The following is a 21,723-nucleotide window of genomic DNA, read 5'->3' on the forward strand; positions in this document are numbered from 1 at the left end:
ACCTTGACGAATTCAACAAGATCATACTCGAATTGAACAACATTGGTGTCAAGATCGATGAAGAAGATCGAGGTATCATTCTTTTAAGCTCTCTACCTAAATCTTTTGAGCATTTTGTTGACACTATATTGTATGGAAAAGATACACTAACCATGTCAGAAGTAAAGTCTGCTCTGAATTCTAAAGAGATTCAAAAGAAATCAGAGGACAGAATTGAATCAAATGGTGAAGGGTTGTTCTCCAAAGGAAGACCAGAAAGAAGAGAGTCAAAATACTACAAGAACAGAGGTGGATTCAGGCCAAATTCCAAGTCAAAATTCAAGACTGGAAAGAAGTGTTGCTATTGTAACAAGGAAGGGCACTTTAGAGATGAATGTAGGGCACTGAAAGCCAAAACTGACAGAGAGAAAAGCAAGAATAGGGGAGAAGCTGATGTTGTTTCTGATGGCTATGAATCTGCAGGGGCTTTGGTAGTGTCAAAGGAAGGAATCAATGATGAGTGGAACCTGGATTCAGGATGTTCCTTCCATATGTGTCCTAAGAAGGAGATGTTCCAAGAACTCAAGGAAATCTCAGGAGGGACTGTGTTGCTAGGCAACAACAAGGCCTCTAATGTCCTTGGCTCTGGTTCTGTCATGATAAAGATGTTTGATGGCATCTCTAGGACTCTGCAAGAAGTGAGGTATGTCCCTGACCTCAAAAGAAACTTGATATCCATTGGAATGCTTGACAAACTTGGATGCACAATCAAGGTGGAAGATAGGATATTGAAGATATCCAAGGGATCAATGACAGTGATGAAAGGTGAATTGAAGCATGGCCTATACTCTCTTATTGGGAGAACTGTCATTGGAAGTGCAGCACCTGCTGTTGCAGAACAGAATGATGACACAAAACTGTGGCATCTCAGATTGGGCCATGTAAGTGAGAGGGGAATCTCAGAGCTTGACAAACAAGGGTTACTCAAGGGAAAACTGAACACAAAACTGCCATTTTGTGACGAATGTATATTTGGCAAAAGCTACAAGGTTAAATTCACCACAGGTCAACATACACCAAGAGCGAACTTGACTACATTCACTAAGATCTATGGGGTGCATCAAGAACCAAAACTTTGGGAGGAGCAAGCTATTTCATGAGCATCATTGATGACTACTCTAGGAAGGTGTGGGTTTTCTTATTGAAAAGCAATGATCTGGCTTTTGAGACCTTTGTTGACTGGAAGATATTGATTGAAAATAAAACTAGTAGGAAGATAAAGAAACTCAGAACTGATAATGGGTTAGAATTCTGCTCTGATATGTTTGCAAGTTATTGTAGGAAAGAAGGCATTGTCAGGCATCACACAGTGGTCAAGAACCCTCAGCAAAATGGCCTTGCTGAGAGAATGAACAGAACCCTGTTGGAAAGGGTAAGGTGCATGCTCATAGGAGCTGGTTTGGCCAAGCATTTTTGGGGTGAAGCTCTAAAAACTGCTTGCTATTTGATAAATAGATGTCCCTCTACAGCATTAAACTTCAAAACTCCTCAAGAATTCTGGACTGGCAAAGCACCTAGCTATGAACATCTCAAAGTCTTTGGTTGCACTGCCTATGCTCACATCAGGCAAGACAAGCTGCAACCAAGAGCACTTAAATGCTTATTTCTTGGCTACCTTGATGGAATCAAGGGCTACAAACTCTGGTGTTTGGAGGAAGGGTACAAGAAATGCATAATAAGCAGAGATGCCATCTTTAGAGAAGATGAAATGCCATTGAAAACCACCAGAGAAATCCCCATGAGCTCAGATGTTGTTCCTAGGAGTGTTCAAGTGGAACTTGAACAAAGAACTGAGTCTCTGAATCAAGCTTCCACAGATCAGAAAAAAGAAACTGAGACAACAAGCAACCTAGATGACTACCAACTTGCCAAGGATAGAACTAGGAGAGAAATCAGGGCACCTGAGAAGTTTGGCTATGCTGATTTTTCAGCATATGCTCTGTCTGTCACAGATGGAGTTGACAACACAGTGCCCAAATCCTATCAAGAAGCAGTGAATCGCAAAGATGGCAAGAAGTGGCTGCAGGCTATTGGAGTTGTAGTGTAAGCCAATACAAAGCCAGACCTGTAGCCAAGGGTTTTCATCAGCAACTTCGGTTTGATTTCAATGAAACCTTTAGCTCTGTTGTGAAGCCTACAACTATTCGAGTTACGTAACTCTTGCAGTGACAAAAGGTTGGCCAATAAGGCAGTTGGATGTTAACAATGCCTTTTTAAATGGAGACCTACATGAGGAGATTTACATGGTTCAACCGCCTGGATGCATTGATCCAAAACATCCAAACAAGGTATGCAAACTTAACAATGCTCTATATGGGTTGAAGCAAGCACCACGGGCTTGGTTTGAAAAGTTGTCATCTTCTCTACTCACCCTGGGGTTTCAATCAGTAAAATAAGATCATTCTTTATTTACTAAGATCACCAATTCAAGCTGGCTTTATATTCTTGTATACGTGGATGATATCTTGATTACTGGTTCTGATAGTCCTCAAGTGTCTTCCCTAATTGTAGCACTCAGTTCCAACTTTACACTTAAAGACCTTGGTCTCATCTCCTTTTTCTTGGGAATACAAGTGCTTCCCACTACTGAAGGTGTCGTCTTATCTCAACAAAAATATATTCAGGATCTAATATGTAAAGCTGAACTCCAAGGTGCCAAACCACAAAGTACCCCAATGAATAGTGGGCTGAGATTGTCCAATTATGGCAGCGACCCTGTTGAAGATCCTTCTGCATATAGGTCATTGGTTGGTGCTCTTCAATATGCAACGATAACTATAGACCCGACATTGCTTTTAGTGTCAACAAGGTCTGCCAATTTATGCAGAATCCTTTTCAATCACACGTTGTTGCTGTCAAAAGAATTATCTGTTATCTTGCTGGCACAACAGACTACGGTCTTCATATCAAAAGATCTCCACACTTGCGTCTTGAAGCATACTGTGATGCTGACTGGGCCGCTGATCCCGATGATCGACGCTCGACTACTGGCTACTGCATTTTCTGGGGTGAAAATCTGATTAGTTGGCAGTCCAAGAAACAGAACACTATCTCTCGATCATCCACAGAAGCTGAATTTCGAAGCCTTGCTTCTGTGGTGACTGAAATAAGTTGGCTCAATGCTCACTGAACTACAACTGCCTATGGCCTCTCCTCCTCTGATATGGTGTGACAACCTTAGCACCATCATGCTGCCTGCCAACCCTGTGCTTCACGCACGCACCAAACATATAGAGATTGATCTCTATTTTGTCATGGACAAAGTGCTTCAAAAAGAGATATGTGTTCAACATGTCCCTGCCAACCATCAACTAGCTGACCCTCTAACCAAGCCCATCTCCAACTCGCAATTTCCTTTCTTACGAGACAAACTTGGTGTTGTGTGTTCCACCACACTAAGTTTGAGGGGGCCTGTCAAGGATACTGAGTCTGCTGAGCTGACTTAGTCTTATTAAACATGTGTCTTTCTTTTGAGTTAGTAGTTTTCTATTAGAAAGTGGTTTGAGTCAATGTTTGTTGTAACTACTTTCTTTCTGTAACTCTGTATATAATCCTCTGTAATCTCTTTCTTGAAATGCAATGTACAGAATATTCTTTTTCTCTCGTTCTTTAGCTTAAACACTGACGACGAGTGAGAGACAAAAATACTTTTACAGATTAGAAAACATATTGAAGAGCAAGAGGGATGAGATTTCAAGTAATCATCACAGAGTTATTTGCTTCTTCTTCTTCTCTATTCTTCTGTTTAGTTGTTTAATTATGAACATGATTATTGTTGTTATTATATTTATTATTATGAAGTAAACATACTTTTCTAGAATGTGAACGGAACTATTTTAGATTATGAATCAAAATTTTTAGATTATTCTCATGTTTGTTCTTGCTATTTGTTTATGTAATTTTTGTGTTATATAATTATTAATGCTTGATCACCATTAATTAGTATTAAAATTTTAGGTTTTACACTTGAGAGAGGTAATCTAAAATCAGACTTAGAATTGAATGACATAGGAAAAGTGTGGGATTGAGAGTAACTACTAATTCTATGAGTTTTTCTTAGAGAGATTCAAATTGTTTTACTAGTGCTTGATTAATTATTACTGAATAAATATAACTTGTTAGTTAATTGAATTAATTTTATCATAATAGATTACATTAGGGTTCCTAAACCTACAAATTATAAAATAAATTAAGATTCATAGTTTGAAATACATATATGAAAATGAATGCTCTAGATTTTTATTATTAGAAATTGTTGGTTTGTTTACATTATATATTTAAGTTAGTTTATTATATTTAGTTTGAATTATTAGGGATACAAAATAGTTTGAATTATAAGGGATACAAAATGAAGTCGTAGTTTATAGTAGCTAGCTAGGATTGGTAATAAATATGTTGATATTTGGAGAGAGTGCGTAAGAGATAATTGGGAGCTGATATTGTGCCATCATCGTTTAGAACAATATCATTAATACTCTTATTCAACATCTTCTTATTCTTTGTCACTGCACCAGCTTCATCTTCTTTCTTCATCATTTTATTATAATAGTTTTGAGCATGGCTAGACACTTGGGCGGGAGTTCTTGTACCACCAAGTAGTGCACATATTTTTGTCCATTGGCCATAACCAAACTTATTCAACCCTTTCAAGAAAAGCCTGATAATAAAAACAATTCACATGTAAGTATTCTCTATAATAAATAATAAAAAAAGAAGTTAAGAGTAAATAATAATGTATTACTTACATGTGCTCTATTATTGTCCAACGACCATTTTTTGAAGGTACTTTTCGAGTGCGAGTTTCAGTAGCCGGAATGGGAATGGAAAAAGCATTGATTGTTTCCATTTGAGGTTCTTGATTGTTAGTTTGACCCCAATAAGGGTAGACATTAATTGCAGGTACTATATCAGATGTATAGAAAATATTTTCTTGAGTCTTGGTGAGAGTACTACTTGAGGTTGTTGTAGTACTCATCCTGTTCAACAAAAGTGGGGAGGGTCGATAGATTTCTAATTTTCTTCTGCTTCTTTGATCATCATTCATTATGATCGTCTCAGTACTAATAATACTTTCATTCATCATCTTATTATTATTATTGGCCTCCAACAATTTATCTAATTCACCCCAATCAATATCATCATTCGAACTGCTCCGATCAAATGAAATCTCCTGAGGTATTACATTAATATCAATATCATCCATTGCTGCCATTATTACTCTAATTAATAATAAGCTACCTATCAAGAGAGGTTTTATTTATATAATAATACTCTCTTATACTTACATATACGTGTTTGCGTAAGTTATTATTTTGCTCTACTCAGTATTTATATATATTTATAGAACAAATCAATCCTATTTCTATTCGTATTTCCCGAGACGTACAAATCCTATTTCTATGACAATTACAATATCTTTTTTTAGGATAATTACTCTATATAATTACAGTATTATTTAATCCTAATTCTATTATAAAAATTACATTCGTATTATTTATTTTTCTTAATTACTCTATAAAGTAATTAATATATTTTTTTTTGTTTTTAATTTAGCTGTACTTTATTTTAATATCTTTTTTTTTTAAAAACAATTAATAAAGATCTTATTATAATTATTAATGTCTAGCTGTTTGTATACTATAGCTAGATTATATAATTTCAAACACTAAATTTTTCTATTATACTCAATTAAATTCCAATTTTATTTATTAATTTTTTTTTTAAAAAAAATCCAATATAAATTTTAGATATTCAACAACTAATTTAAAACGATATATACGACGTTATATTTTAATTCTAATATTTCCTAGAAAAAAAAAACAAACAAACAAACCCTGAACACACTGACCTAGAAAGTTGAAAAAAAATTTCCGAAATGAAAACAAAATAATAACAATAAGGGTTATTTGCGGCAAAACCCCTTTAAGTGGACAGATTTTTACAACTAACCCCCTAATCTAAAATTTTGGTGGTAAAACTACCTAAACCACTAGTCCGTTAGCAGTTAGCCCTTTCCATCCATTTTTGCCTGTTAAGTGCCAGGTTGGAATGTCCACGTGTACACAGTGTACACGTGGCACAATTTTATTAGTCCACGTAAATAAATATATAAAAAAAATAAAAATAATTAATTATTTTAAAAAAAATATATATATTTTTTTTTTTAAAAATTAAAAAAAAAAACAATTTTAATTTTACATTTTTTTTTTCATTTTTTTTTTTCCTTTCTTTCTTTTTTTTTCTTTTGCAAATACCCTCTTCATCTTCTTCATCTCAGCTCTCTCTCTCTCTAGCAGGTAGGTAGCCCAAGAAGACCACCATATTCCCTCACGCCTAAGAAGACCACCATTGAAAAATTAAAAATTTAGAAAACAATTTTTTAAAAAAAAAACTAAAAAAAAACCTAACCCCCTAATTCCCATATTCCCTCACGCCCTCTTCTTCTTCTTCTTCTTCTTCTCTGCTAAAATAAACCCTAGCCTAAAGTCTCACTATTCTCTCCAGACCCATTTCCATGGTCTGAAACTCCAACCTGTCTTGCTTCTTCTTCGGGTCCGATAACAACCTCCAGGCTTCGAGAAGAAGACTGTAGGCCTCCGAAGAACATCACCGACGATTGTTCTTGAGGTGACGCTCCGACGCGTGGAGAACATCATCGACGGCAAGGTCTTGGCTAGCGTCGATCGGCTCTGATGTTTGCGTCGGACTCTTGGTGAAATTTAGTCTCATCCAAATTAAACCCATACTTAGTCTCATCCAAATCAAACCCAAATTTCACTAAGTATGGGTTTGATTTGAGTTTGTTTGTTTTGGTGAAATTTAGATTTAGTGTTTAGGTTTGTTTTATTGTGTTTGGATTTGAAAAAAAATATTGAGGTGGTGGTGTGGGCAGTTGTGGTTTTGTTGAGGTTGAAGGTGGTGATGCTAGAAGAAGAAGAAAAAGGAGGAGGAGGAGTGCGTGAGTCAAGATAGAAGAAAAGAAGAAAGAAAAGAAAAGGAAAAAGAATTAGGGTTTTATTTTATTTTTATTTTTTTAAAATTATTTTTTTAAATTTTTTAATTTTTTAATTTTTAAAGAAAAATATTTTTTTTATTTTTTATTTTTTAAATAATTAATTTTTTATTTTTTAAATATTTATTATGTGGACGAATGAAATTGTGCCACGTGTACACTGTGTACAGGTGGACATTCCACCATGGCAGTTAACAGCCAAAAATGGATGGAAAGGGCTAAGTGTTAACAGAACACGAGTTTAGGAGGTTTTACCACCAAAATTTTAGAATTGGGGGTTAGTTGCAAAAACATGACCACTTAAAGGGGTTTTACCGCAAATAACCCTAACAATAAAAATATATTATGAGTAAATGCTTACCTGTTTAGCATAATAAATATTTTATTTGCATAATTGTACTGATTTTGATTGAAAGGAGAATAGAACTATGTTCATTTAATTATGGAATAATTACATAAGGCACTAATTTTTGTAAAATATTTACATAGTTACGTTTAAAGAATATATTTTTACATTTTTACGGTTTTTCGAAAAATAACACGAAAACTACATAAAAGTAACATCAAAATAACATCAAAATCACAACAAAAAATAACATACAGATAACAAAAAATCAACAACAAATTAACAAGATTATAACATAAAAAGACCGTATTTTTTGTAAATAAAACCGAAAAAATCGTAAAAATATTTAAAATTCCGTGAAACCGTATTTTTGTAATTTTTTTTGTTCTTTTTATGTTTTTTGAAATAATCCCATTTTAATAGAAATTATAATTCTACTCTAACTTTTATTATCTTTTAACATAAATAAAGGAACAACAAATTCATTTTTCAAGTCTATTATTATTATGAGTAGTTTCTATAAAGTAAATGAGCTACTTAAAATACAAATTTGATACCTATCACAAAAATTTATATATCTATTTATATCTATCTAAAGATCGGTGACATGTTACTTTATAATCTTTTGAAATACTTCTACATATTTCTTCTTTAATTCTTTTATTTTTAATATTTTTATTAACTTTATAAATATTAATTGATTAATTAATTTAAAAAATATTCATATACAATTCAAAATTTTTTAAAATATTATTAATAATAATTCGTTAAAAAAAATATAAAATCACACATCACCTTCTCTTTAATGGTATATTTTAAATAAAGTATATAATCCTAATTTACACTTTTCTTTCTAAATCACTTTTTGTTTAGGTTTAGCCACTTAATTTATTTTATTTAATTTTTCTAATAAACCAAACATTGTTCTTTATTTTGAAGTTTATGGTATATATAATTTCAGGTGACAAGAATTTTCAAGTCTTTGGTTAACAAGAAACCCATAGTCGCACAAGGGAAGAACCTAGAACTTGAGTATCTTGTGACTCTACATTCTTCTCTAGTTTTGAACGTGGCTCCTCTAAGCCATGTTCCTCTTCCTGGGAATGCGGCTTTACAAAGAAAGAGAAGTTTGTCTCTAGTGACGCAAGTTCTGATGATGACAAATTCACAATGAAGAGGATAGAGCTTCTCTGTCCAGAAAACTGAGCGGTGAGGCCTGTTTTTGGTTTATTAATTCTGTAATTTGCAATTAGACATATTTGATCTTTTGTACTATGAACTCAGTTTTAATGTGTAAAATTATATTAATATAACCAAACTGCCTTTAATTATGTGTTATAATAATCACATTTCTAACTTGGGATAGTTTAGTCATTGATCATTTTGAGTTCATGATAATTTAATATAAATTAATATACCAAGTATTATTGAAAATAGAGTACCTATGCTAGCTTCAATAAAACAACATGTAACAAATAGTTAAGTGATAATAATAATAATAGTTTATATATAAGTAATAATGACACAAACATATTGTTGGTGTTTTAACTACTTTGAAGAGCCAAACAGAATTAACTGTTTTTCGACAACTCAGCATATGGTTGGTGACTTGTCCAACTGTCATAACTATATAAACTTCCTCTCCCCAACTTGATCAGGTGCATTGCAAGAGAACAAAGCCTACACCAGTTTAAGTTAGTAGTGTCCAGGATTGAGAGAGAGAGAGAGAGAGAGAGAGAGAGAGAGAGTCTGTGTAAGGAAAGAAACCAGAAAGAACAAGGGAATCACCATTGTCATTGCTGAATTCTCAGCTGGTGTTTTCACAGTGGATTGAGGGTTGTAAATGGAGATTGTTCACTCTTGAAGTGACTTCTCTCAGTGTGAGATTTCATTTGTAATTTTTGTATTCAACATTGGTGATTCAAGTTGTACTCTTTCCTTTCTCAGTTTCAATTTCAATCTTATGACATTTTTGTTTTTCATTCATCTTTAGTTCAAGTTCGATTTTCATTAAGTTTCTGGTTCTGTTTTAATTCATGTGTCATTGTTATTGTTGTCCTTGAATTTGTTGTTATGGTGATCTTGATCAGGTTTTATAATCCGCAACAAATGGTATCAGAGTTTGCGTAGCTCAAGAAGATCAAGAATCGGTTGATCACAGATTCAAGGTTCAAGAATGGCAATGGCTAAGTTCGAAGTCGATAAGTTCATTGGAGAAAATGACTTCGGGCTTTGGAGAATCAAAATGAAAGCTTTCTTTGGTGCATCAAGGCATCTCAGAGGCCATTAACACTTCTGCAATTGCTGAAATCGAAGATAAAAAGAAAGTGAAAGAGATACAGATCAAGGCTCATAGTGCCATATTGCTTTCTTTGGGAGATGAGGTTCTTCGAGAAGTGTCTGATGAAGAAACAGCCATTGGTCTCTAGGATAAATTGGCAAAGATCTACTTGAAGAAATCTTTAGCCAATAAACTGTACCTGAAGAAGAAACTCTACACTATCAAGATGGATGAATCAAAGGAGCTAAGAAAACACCTTGACGAATTCAACAAGATCATACTCGAATTGAACAACATTGGTGTCAAGATCGATGAAGAAGATCGAGGTATCATTCTTTTAAGCTCTCTACCTAAATCTTTTGAGCATTTTGTTGACACTATATTGTATGGAAAAGATACACTAACCATGTCAGAAGTAAAGTCTGCTCTGAATTCTAAAGAGATTCAAAAGAAATCAGAGGACAGAATTGAATCAAATGGTGAAGGGTTGTTCTCCAAAGGAAGACCAGAAAGAAGAGAGTCAAAATACTACAAGAACAGAGGTGGATTCAGGCCAAATTCCAAGTCAAAATTCAAGACTGGAAAGAAGTGTTGCTATTGTAACAAGGAAGGGCACTTTAGAGATGAATGTAGGGCACTGAAAGCCAAAACTGACAGAGAGAAAAGCAAGAATAGGGGAGAAGCTGATGTTGTTTCTGATGGCTATGAATCTGCAGGGGCTTTGGTAGTGTCAAAGGAAGGAATCAATGATGAGTGGAACCTGGATTCAGGATGTTCCTTCCATATGTGTCCTAAGAAGGAGATGTTCCAAGAACTCAAGGAAATCTCAGGAGGGACTGTGTTGCTAGGCAACAACAAGGCCTCTAATGTCCTTGGCTCTGGTTCTGTCATGATAAAGATGTTTGATGGCATCTCTAGGACTCTGCAAGAAGTGAGGTATGTCCCTGACCTCAAAAGAAACTTGATATCCATTGGAATGCTTGACAAACTTGGATGCACAATCAAGGTGGAAGATAGGATATTGAAGATATCCAAGGGATCAATGACAGTGATGAAAGGTGAATTGAAGCATGGCCTATACTCTCTTATTGGGAGAACTGTCATTGGAAGTGCAGCACCTGCTGTTGCAGAACAGAATGATGACACAAAACTGTGGCATCTCAGATTGGGCCATGTAAGTGAGAGGGGAATCTCAGAGCTTGACAAACAAGGGTTACTCAAGGGAAAACTGAACACAAAACTGCCATTTTGTGACGAATGTATATTTGGCAAAAGCTACAAGGTTAAATTCACCACAGGTCAACATACACCAAGAGCGAACTTGACTACATTCACTAAGATCTATGGGGTGCATCAAGAACCAAAACTTTGGGAGGAGCAAGCTATTTCATGAGCATCATTGATGACTACTCTAGGAAGGTGTGGGTTTTCTTATTGAAAAGCAATGATCTGGCTTTTGAGACCTTTGTTGACTGGAAGATATTGATTGAAAATAAAACTAGTAGGAAGATAAAGAAACTCAGAACTGATAATGGGTTAGAATTCTGCTCTGATATGTTTGCAAGTTATTGTAGGAAAGAAGGCATTGTCAGGCATCACACAGTGGTCAAGAACCCTCAGCAAAATGGCCTTGCTGAGAGAATGAACAGAACCCTGTTGGAAAGGGTAAGGTGCATGCTCATAGGAGCTGGTTTGGCCAAGCATTTTTGGGGTGAAGCTCTAAAAACTGCTTGCTATTTGATAAATAGATGTCCCTCTACAGCATTAAACTTCAAAACTCCTCAAGAATTCTGGACTGGCAAAGCACCTAGCTATGAACATCTCAAAGTCTTTGGTTGCACTGCCTATGCTCACATCAGGCAAGACAAGCTGCAACCAAGAGCACTTAAATGCTTATTTCTTGGCTACCTTGATGGAATCAAGGGCTACAAACTCTGGTGTTTGGAGGAAGGGTACAAGAAATGCATAATAAGCAGAGATGCCATCTTTAGAGAAGATGAAATGCCATTGAAAACCACCAGAGAAATCCCCATGAGCTCAGATGTTGTTCCTAGGAGTGTTCAAGTGGAACTTGAACAAAGAACTGAGTCTCTGAATCAAGCTTCCACAGATCAGAAAAAAGAAACTGAGACAACAAGCAACCTAGATGACTACCAACTTGCCAAGGATAGAACTAGGAGAGAAATCAGGGCACCTGAGAAGTTTGGCTATGCTGATTTTTCAGCATATGCTCTGTCTGTCACAGATGGAGTTGACAACACAAAGGCCCAAATCCTATCAAGAAGCAAGAATCGCAAAGATGGCAAGAAGTGGCTGCAGCTATTGGAGTTGTAGTGTAAGCCAATACAAAGCCGTACACGTAGCCAAGGGTTTTCATCAAGAACTTCGCTTGATTTCAATGAAACCTTTAGCTCTGTTGTGAAGCCTACAACTATTCGAGTTACGTAACTCTTGCAGTGACAAAAGGTTGGCCAATAAGGCAGTTGGATGTTAACAATGCCTTTTTAAATGGAGACCTACATGAGGAGATTTACATGGTTCAACCGCCTGGATGCATTGATCCAAAACATCCAAACAAGGTATGCAAACTTAACAATGCTCTATATGGGTTGAAGCAAGCACCACGGGCTTGGTTTGAAAAGTTGTCATCTTCTCTACTCACCCTGGGGTTTCAATCAGTAAAATAAGATCATTCTTTATTTACTAAGATCACCAATTCAAGCTGGCTTTATATTCTTGTATACGTGGATGATATCTTGATTACTGGTTCTGATAGTCCTCAAGTGTCTTCCCTAATTGTAGCACTCAGTTCCAACTTTACACTTAAAGACCTTGGTCTCATCTCCTTTTTCTTGGGAATACAAGTGCTTCCCACTACTGAAGGTGTCGTCTTATCTCAACAAAAATATATTCAGGATCTAATATGTAAAGCTGAACTCCAAGGTGCCAAACCACAAAGTACCCCAATGAATAGTGGGCTGAGATTGTCCAATTATGGCAGCGACCCTGTTGAAGATCCTTCTGCATATAGGTCATTGGTTGGTGCTCTTCAATATGCAACGATAACTATAGACCCGACATTGCTTTTAGTGTCAACAAGGTCTGCCAATTTATGCAGAATCCTTTTCAATCACACGTTGTTGCTGTCAAAAGAATTATCTGTTATCTTGCTGGCACAACAGACTACGGTCTTCATATCAAAAGATCTCCACACTTGCGTCTTGAAGCATACTGTGATGCTGACTGGGCCGCTGATCCCGATGATCGACGCTCGACTACTGGCTACTGCATTTTCTGGGGTGAAAATCTGATTAGTTGGCAGTCCAAGAAACAGAACACTATCTCTCGATCATCCACAGAAGCTGAATTTCGAAGCCTTGCTTCTGTGGTGACTGAAATAAGTTGGCTCAATGCTCACTGAACTACAACTGCCTATGGCCTCTCCTCCTCTGATATGGTGTGACAACCTTAGCACCATCATGCTGCCTGCCAACCCTGTGCTTCACGCACGCACCAAACATATAGAGATTGATCTCTATTTTGTCATGGACAAAGTGCTTCAAAAAGAGATATGTGTTCAACATGTCCCTGCCAACCATCAACTAGCTGACCCTCTAACCAAGCCCATCTCCAACTCGCAATTTCCTTTCTTACGAGACAAACTTGGTGTTGTGTGTTCCACCACACTAAGTTTGAGGGGGCCTGTCAAGGATACTGAGTCTGCTGAGCTGACTTAGTCTTATTAAACATGTGTCTTTCTTTTGAGTTAGTAGTTTTCTATTAGAAAGTGGTTTGAGTCAATGTTTGTTGTAACTACTTTCTTTCTGTAACTCTGTATATAATCCTCTGTAATCTCTTTCTTGAAATGCAATGTACAGAATATTCTTTTTCTCTCGTTCTTTAGCTTAAACACTGACGACGAGTGAGAGACAAAAATACTTTTACAGATTAGAAAACATATTGAAGAGCAAGAGGGATGAGATTTCAAGTAATCATCACAGAGTTATTTGCTTCTTCTTCTTCTCTATTCTTCTGTTTAGTTGTTTAATTATGAACATGATTATTGTTGTTATTATATTTATTATTATGAAGTAAACATACTTTTCTAGAATGTGAACGGAACTATTTTAGATTATGAATCAAAATTTTTAGATTATTCTCATGTTTGTTCTTGCTATTTGTTTATGTAATTTTTGTGTTATATAATTATTAATGCTTGATCACCATTAATTAGTATTAAAATTTTAGGTTTTACACTTGAGAGAGGTAATCTAAAATCAGACTTAGAATTGAATGACATAGGAAAAGTGTGGGATTGAGAGTAACTACTAATTCTATGAGTTTTTCTTAGAGAGATTCAAATTGTCTTACTAGTGCTTGATTAATTATTATTACTGAATAAATATAACTTGTTAGTTAATTGAATTAATTTTATCATAATAGATTACATTAGGGTTCCTAAACCTACAAATTATAAAATAAATTAAGATTCATAGTTTGAAATACATATATGAAAATGAATGCTCTAGATTTTTATTATTAGAAATTGTTGGTTTGTTTACATTATATATTTAAGTTAATTAGTTTATTATATTTAGTTTGAATTATAAGGGATACAAAATAGTTTGAATTATAAGGGATACAAAATGAAGTCGTAGTTTATAGTAGCTAGCTAGGATTGGTAATAAATATGTTGATATTTGGAGAGAGTGCGTAAGAGATAATTGGGAGCTGATATTGTGCCATCATCGTTTAGAACAATATCATTAATACTCTTATTCAACATCTTCTTATTCTTTGTCACTGCACCAGCTTCATCTTCTTTCTTCATCATTTTATTATAATAGTTTTGAGCATGGCTACACACTTGGGCGGGAGTTCTTGTACCACCAAGTAGTGCACATATTTTTGTCCATTGGCCATAACCAAACTTATTCAACCCTTTCAAGAAAAGCCTGATAATAAAAACAATTCACATGTAAGTATTCTCTATAATAAATAATAAAAAAAGAAGTTAAGAGTAAATAATAATGTATTACTTTACTTACATGTGCTCTATTATTGTCCAACGACCATTTTTTGAAGGTGCTTTTCGAGTGCGAGTTTCAGTAGCCGGAATGGGAATGGAAAAAGCATTGATTGTTTCCATTTGAGGTTCTTGATTGTTAGTTTGACCCCAATAAGGGTAGACATTAATTGCAGGTACTATATCAGATGTATAGAAAATATTTTCTTGAGTCTTGGTGAGAGTACTACTTGAGGTTGTTGTAGTACTCATCCTGTTCAACAAAAGTGGGGAGGGTCGATAGATTTCTAATTTTCTTCTGCTTCTTTGATCATCATTCATTATGATCGTCTCAGTACTAATAATACTTTCATTCATCATCTTATTATTATTATTGGCCTCCAACAATTTATCTAATTCACCCCAATCAATATCATCATTCGAACTGCTCCGATCAAATGAAATCTCCTGAGGTATTACATTAATATCAATATCATCCATTGCTGCCATTATTACTCTAATTAATAATAAGCTACCTATCAAGAGAGGTTTTATTTATATAATAATACTCTCTTATACTTACATATACGTGTTTGCGTAAGTTATTATTTTGCTCTACTCAGTATTTATATATATTTATAGAACAAATCAATCCTATTTCTATTCGTATTTCCCGAGACGTACAAATCCTATTTCTATGACAATTACAATATCTTTTTTTAGGATAATTACTCTATATAATTACAGTATTATTTAATCCTAATTCTATTATAAAAATTACATTCGTATTATTTATTTTTCTTAATTACTCTATAAAGTAATTAATATTTTTTTTTTTGTTTTTAATTTAGCTGTACTTTATTTTAATATCTTTTTTTTTTAAAACAATTAATAAAGATCTTATTATAATTATTAATGTCTAGCTGTTTGTATACTATAGCTTGATTATATAATTTCAAACACTAAATTTTTCTATTATACTCAATTAAATTCCAATTTTATTTATTAATTTTTTTTTTAAAAAAATCCAATATAAATTTTAGATATTCAACAACTAATTTAAAACGATATATACGACGTTATATTTTAATTCTAATATTTCCTAGAAAAAAAAAACAAACAAACAAACCCTGAACACACTGACCTAGAAAGTTGAAAAAAAATTTCCGAAATGAAAACAAAATAATAACAATAAAAATATATTATGAGTAAATGCTTACTTGTTTAGCATAATAAATATTTTATTTGCATAATTGTACTGATTTTGACTGAAAGGAGAATAGAACTATGTTCATTTAATTATGGAATAATTACATAAGGCACTAATTTTTGTAAAATATTTACATAATTACGTTTAAAGAATATATTTTTACGGTTTTTCGAAAAATAACACGAAAACTACATAAAAGTAACATCAAAATAACATCAAAATCACAACAAAAAATAACATACAGATAACAAAAAATCAACAACAAATTAACAAGATTATAACATAAAAAGACCGTATTTTTTGTAAATAAAACCGAAAAAATCGTAAAAATATTTAAAATTCCGTGAAACCGTATTTTTGTAATTTTTTTTGTTCTTTTTATGTTTTTTGAAATAATCCCATTTTAATAGAAATTATAATTCTACTCTAACTTTTATTATCTTTTAACATAAATAAAGGAACAACAAATTCATTTTTCAAGTCTATTATTATTATGAGTAGTTTCTATAAAGTAAATGAGCTACTTAAAATACAAATTTGATACCTATCACAAAAATTTATATATCTATTTATATCTATCTAAAGATCGGTGACATGTTACTTTATAATCTTTTGAAATACTTCTACATATTTCTTCTTTAATTCTTTTATTTTTAATATTTTTATTAACTTTATAAATATTAATTGATTAATTAATTTAAAAAATATTCATATACAATTCAAAATTTTTTAAAATATTATTAATAATAATTAGTTAAAAAAAATATAAAATCACACATCACCTTCTCTTTAATGGTATATCTTAAATAAAGTATATAATCCTAATTTACACTTTTCTTTCTAAATCACTTTTTGTTTAGGTTTAGCCACTTAATTTATTTTATTTAATTTTTCTAATAAACCAAACATTGTTCTTTATTTTGAAGTTTATGGTATATATAATTTCAGGTGACAAGAATTTTCAAGTCTTTGGTTAACAAGAAACCCATAGTCGCACAAGGGAAGAACCTAGAACTTGAGTATCTTATGACTCTACATTCTTCTCTAGTTTTGAACGTGGCTCCTCTAAGCCAAGTTCCTCTTCTTGGGAATGCGGCTTTACAAAGAAAGAGAAGTTTGTCTCTAGTGACGCAAGTTCTGATGATGACAAATTCACAATGAAGAGGATAGAGCTTCTCTGTCCAGAAAACTGAGCGGTGAGGCCTGTTTTTGGTTTATTAATTCTGTAATTTGCAATTAGACATATTTGATCTTTTGTACTATGAACTCAGTTTTAATGTGTAAAATTATATTAATATAACCAAACTGCCTTTAATTATGTGTTATAATAATCACATTTCTAACTTGGGATAGTTTAGTCATTGATCATTTTGAGTTCATGATAATTTAATATAAATTAATATACAAGTATTATTGAAAATAGAGTACCTATGCTAGCTTCAATAAAACAACATGTAACAAATAGTTAAGTGATAATAATAATAATAGTTTATATATAAGTAATAATGACACAAACATATTGTTGGTGTTTTAACTACTTTGAAGAGCCAAACAGAATTAACTGTTTTTCGACAACTCAGCATATGGTTGGTGACTTGTCCAACTGTCATAACTATATAAACTTCCTCTCCCCAACTTGATCAGGTGCATTGCAAGAGAACAAAGCCTACACCAGTTTAAGTTAGTAGTGTCCAGGATTGAGAGAGAGAGAGAGAGAGAGAGAGAGAGTCTGTGTAAGGAAAGAAACCAGAAAGAACAAGGGAATCACCATTGTCATTGCTGAATTCTCAGCTGGTCTTTTCACAGTGGATTGAGGGTTGTAAATGGAGATTGTTCACTCTTTAAGTGACTTCTCTCAGTGTGAGATTTCATTTGTAATTTTTGTATTCAACATTGGTGATTCAAGTTGTACTCTTTCCTTTCTCAGTTTTAATTTCAATCTTATGACATTTTTGTTTTTCATTCATCTTTAGTTCAAGTTCGATTTTCATTAAGTTTCTGGTTCTGTTTTAATTCATGTGTCATTGTTATTGTTGTCCTTGAATTTGTTGTTATGGTGATCTTGATCAGGTTTTATAATCCGCAACAAATGGTATCAGAGTTTGTGTAGCTCAAGAAGATCAAGAATCGGTTGATCACAGATTCAAGGTTCAAGAATGGCAATGGCTAAGTTCGAAGTCGATAAGTTCATTGGAGAAAATGACTTCGGGCTTTGGAGAATCAAAATGAAAGCTTTGCTGGTGCATCAAGGCATCTCAGAGGCCATTAACACTTCTGCAATTGCTTAAATCGAAGATAAAAAGAAAGTGAAAGAGATACAGATCAAGGCTCATAGTGCCATATTGCTTTCTTTGGGAGATGAGGTTCTTCGAGAAGTGTCTGATGAAGAAACAGCCAATTGTCTCTAGGATAAATTGGCAAAGATCTACTTGAAGAAATCTTTAGCCAATAAACTGTACCTGAAGAAGAAACTCTACACTATCAAGATGGATGAATCAAAGGAGCTAAGAAAACACCTTGACGAATTCAACAAGATCATACTCGAATTGAACAACATTGGTGTCAAGATCGATGAAGAAGATCGAGGTATCATTCTTTTAAGCTCTCTACCTAAATCTTTTGAGCATTTTGTTGACACTATATTGTATGGAAAAGATACACTAACCATGTCAGAAGTAAAGTCTGCTCTGAATTCTAAAGAGATTCAAAAGAAATCAGAGGACAAAATTGAATCAAATGGTGAAGGGTTGTTCTCCAAAGGAAGACCAGAAAGAAGAGAGTCAAAATACTACAAGAACAGAGGTGGATTCAGGCCAAATTCCAAGTCAAAATTCAAGACTGGAAAGAAGTGTTGCTATTGTAACAAGGAAGGGCACTTTAGAGATGAATGTAGGGCACTGAAAGCCAAAACTGACAGAGAGAAAAGCAAGAATAGGGGAGAAGCTGATGTTGTTTCTGATGGCTATGAATCTGCAGGGGCTTTGGTAGTGTCAAAGGAAGGAATCAATGATGAGTGGAACCTGGATTCAGGATGTTCCTTCCATATGTGTCCTAAGAAGGAGATGTTCCAAGAACTCAAGGAAATCTCAGGAGGGACTGTGTTGCTAGGCAACAACAAGGCCTGTAATGTCCTTGGCTCTGGTTCTGTCATGATAAAGATGTTTGATGGCATCTCTAGGACTCTCCAAGAAGTGAGGTATGTCCCTGACCTCAAAAGAAACTTGATATCTATTGGAATGCTTGACAAACTTGGATGCACAATCAAGGTTGAAGATGGGATATTGAAGATATCCAAGGGATCAATGACAGTGATGAAAGGTGAATTGAAGCATGGCCTATACTCTCTTATTGGGAGAACTGTCATTGGAAGTGCAGCACCTGCTGTTGCAGAACAGAATGATGACACAAAACTGTGGCATCTCAGATTGGGCCATGTAAGTGAGAGGGGAATCTCAGAGCTTGACAAACAAGGGTTACTCAAGGGAAAACTGAACACAAAACTGCCATTTTGTGAAGAATGTATATTTGGCAAAAGCTACAAGGTTAAATTCATCACAGGTCAACATACACCAAGAGCGAACTTGACTACATTCACTCAGATCTATGGGGTGCATCAAGAACCAAAACTTTGGGAGGAGCAAGCTATTTCATGAGCATCATTGATGACTACTCTAGGAAGGTGTGGGTTTTCTTATTGAAAAGCAAAGATCTGGCTTTTGAGACCTTTGTTGACTGGAAGATATTGATTGAAAATCAAACTAGTAGGAAGATAAAGAAACTCAGAACTGATAATGGGTTAGAATGCTGCTCTGATATGTTTGCAAGTTATTGTAGGAAAGAAGGCATTGTCAGGCATCACACAGTGGTCAAGAACCCTCAGCAAAATGGCCTTGCTGAGAGAATGAACAGAACCCTGTTGGAAAGGGTAAGGTGCATGCTCATAGGAGCTGGTTTGGCCAAGCATTTTTGGGGTGAAGCTCTAAAAACTGCTTACTATTTGATAAATAGATGTCCCTCTACAGCATTAAATTTCAAAACTCCTCAAGAATTCTGGACTGGCAAAGCACCTAGCTATGAACATCTCAAAGTCTTTGGTTGCACTGCCTATGCTCACATCAGGCAAGACAAGCTGCAACCAAGAGCACTTAAATGCTTATTTCTTGGCTACCTTGATGGAATCAAGGGCTACAAACTCTGGTGTTTGGAGGAAGGGTACAAGAAATGCATAATAAGCGAGAGATGCCATCTTGAGAGAAGATGAAATGCCATTGAAAACCACCAGAGAAATCCCCATGAGCTCAGATGTTGTTCCTAGGAGTGTTCAAGTGGAACTTGAACAAAGAACTGAGTCTCTGAATCAAGCTTCCACAGATCAGAGAAAAGAAACTGAGACAACAAGCAACCTAGATGACTACCAACTTGCCAAGGATAGAACTAGGAGAGAAATCAGGGCACCTGAGAAGTTTGGCTATGCTAATTTTTCAGCATATGCTCTGTCTGTCACAGATGAAGTTGACAACACAGTGCCCAAATCCTATCAAGAAGCAGTGAATCGCAAAGATGGCAAGAAGTGGCTGCAGGCTATTCAAGTTGTAGTGTAAGCCAATACAAAGCCAGACCTGTAGCCAAGGGTTTTCATCAGCAACTTCGGTTTGATTTCAATGAAACCTTTAGCTCTGTTGTGAAGCCTACAACTATTCGAGTTACGTAACTCTTGCAGTGACAAAAGGTTGGCCAATAAGGCAGTTGGATGTTAACAATGCCTTTTTAAATGGAGACCTACATGAGGAGATTTACATGGTTCAACCCCCTGGATGCATTGATCCAAAACATCCAAACAAGGTATGCAAACTTAACAAGGCTCTATATGGGTTGAAGCAAGCACCACGGGCTTGGTTTGAAAAGTTGTCATCTGCTCTACTCACCCTGGGGTTTCAATCAGTAAAATAAGATCATTCTTTATTTACTAAGATCACCAATTCAAGCTGGCTTTATATTCTTGTATACGTGGATGATATCTTGATTACTGGTTCTGATAGTCCTCAAGTGTCTTCCCTAATTGTAGCACTCAGTTCCAACTTTACACTTAAAGACCTTGGTCTCATCTCCTTTTTCTTGGGAATACAAGTGCTTCCCACTACTGAAGGTGTCGTCTTATCTCAACAAAAATATATTCAGGATCTGATATGTAAAGCTGAACTCCAAGGTGCCAAACCACAAAGTACCCCAATGAATAGTGGGTTGAGATTGTCCAATTATGGCAGCGACCCTGTTGAAGATCCTTCTGCATATAGGTCATTGGTTGGTGCTCTTCAATATGCAACGATAACTATAGACCCGACATTGCTTTTAGTGTCAACAAGGTCTGCCAATTTATGCAGAATCCTTTTCAGTCACACGTTGTTGCTGTCAAAAGAATTATCTGTTATCTTGCTGGCACAACAGACTACGGTCTTCATATCAAAATATCTCCACACTTGCGTCTTGAAGCATACTGTGATGCTGACTGGGCCGCTGATCCCGATGATCGACGCTCGACTACTGGCTACTGCATTTTCTGGGGTGAAAATCTGATTAGTTGGCAGTCCAAGAAACAGAACACTATCTCTCGTTCATCCACAGAAGCTGAATTTCGAAGCCTTGCTTCTGTGGTGACTGAAATAAGTTGGCTCAATGCTCACTGAACTACAACTGCCTATGGCCTCTCCTCCTCTGATATGGTGTGACAACCTTAGCACCATCATGCTGCCTGCCAACCCTGTGCTTCACGCACGCACCAAACATATAGAGATTGATCTCTATTTTGTCATGGACAAAGTGCTTCAAAAAG

The 21,723-nt window shown here is 34.8% G+C and overlaps 2 protein-coding genes across 2 annotated transcripts; both read left to right on the forward strand.

The window, feature by feature from the left end:
- The first annotated feature begins 1,135 nt into the window (after nt 1-1,135).
- LOC115696404 (uncharacterized) lies at nt 1,136-3,169 on the forward strand. The gene is made up of 4 exons (XM_061118517.1): nt 1,136-2,077; nt 2,160-2,327; nt 2,457-2,786; nt 2,867-3,169. Exons 1-4 carry the CDS (start codon nt 1,136-1,138, stop codon nt 3,167-3,169), a joined length of 1,743 nt encoding a protein of 580 aa, XP_060974500.1.
- Nucleotides 3,170-11,067: 7,898 nt separating this feature from the next.
- Nucleotides 11,068-13,099, forward strand: LOC133039616 (uncharacterized). The gene is made up of 4 exons (XM_061118518.1): nt 11,068-11,980; nt 12,136-12,257; nt 12,387-12,716; nt 12,797-13,099. Exons 1-4 carry the CDS (start codon nt 11,068-11,070, stop codon nt 13,097-13,099), a joined length of 1,668 nt encoding a protein of 555 aa, XP_060974501.1.
- Nucleotides 13,100-21,723: the final 8,624 nt, after the last annotated feature.

This window comes from Cannabis sativa, chromosome 7 (genome assembly GCF_029168945.1).
Source record: "Cannabis sativa cultivar Pink pepper isolate KNU-18-1 chromosome 7, ASM2916894v1, whole genome shotgun sequence".
NCBI classification, from domain to species: Eukaryota; Viridiplantae; Streptophyta; class Magnoliopsida; order Rosales; family Cannabaceae; genus Cannabis; species Cannabis sativa.

What these genes read in the sequence shown, in the direction of transcription:
- LOC115696404 (XM_061118517.1), top strand. Translation starts at nt 1,136, where the DNA reads ATGAGCATCATTGATGACTACTCTAGGAAGGTGTGGGTTTTCTTATTG. An exon ending in GGCTGCAGGCTATTGGAGTT is followed by an intron (nt 2,078 to 2,159) that starts GTAGTGTAAGCC and finishes TGAAACCTTTAG; the next exon opens with CTCTGTTGTGAAGCCTACAA. An exon ending in ATCCAAAACATCCAAACAAG is followed by an intron (nt 2,328 to 2,456) that starts GTATGCAAACTT and finishes TTATTTACTAAG; the next exon opens with ATCACCAATTCAAGCTGGCT.
- LOC133039616 (XM_061118518.1), top strand. Translation starts at nt 11,068, where the DNA reads ATGAGCATCATTGATGACTACTCTAGGAAGGTGTGGGTTTTCTTATTG. An exon ending in AAGCAAGAATCGCAAAGATG is followed by an intron (nt 11,981 to 12,135) that starts GCAAGAAGTGGC and finishes TAACTCTTGCAG; the next exon opens with TGACAAAAGGTTGGCCAATA. An exon ending in CTTCTGCATATAGGTCATTG is followed by an intron (nt 12,717 to 12,796) that starts GTTGGTGCTCTT and finishes CAATTTATGCAG; the next exon opens with AATCCTTTTCAATCACACGT.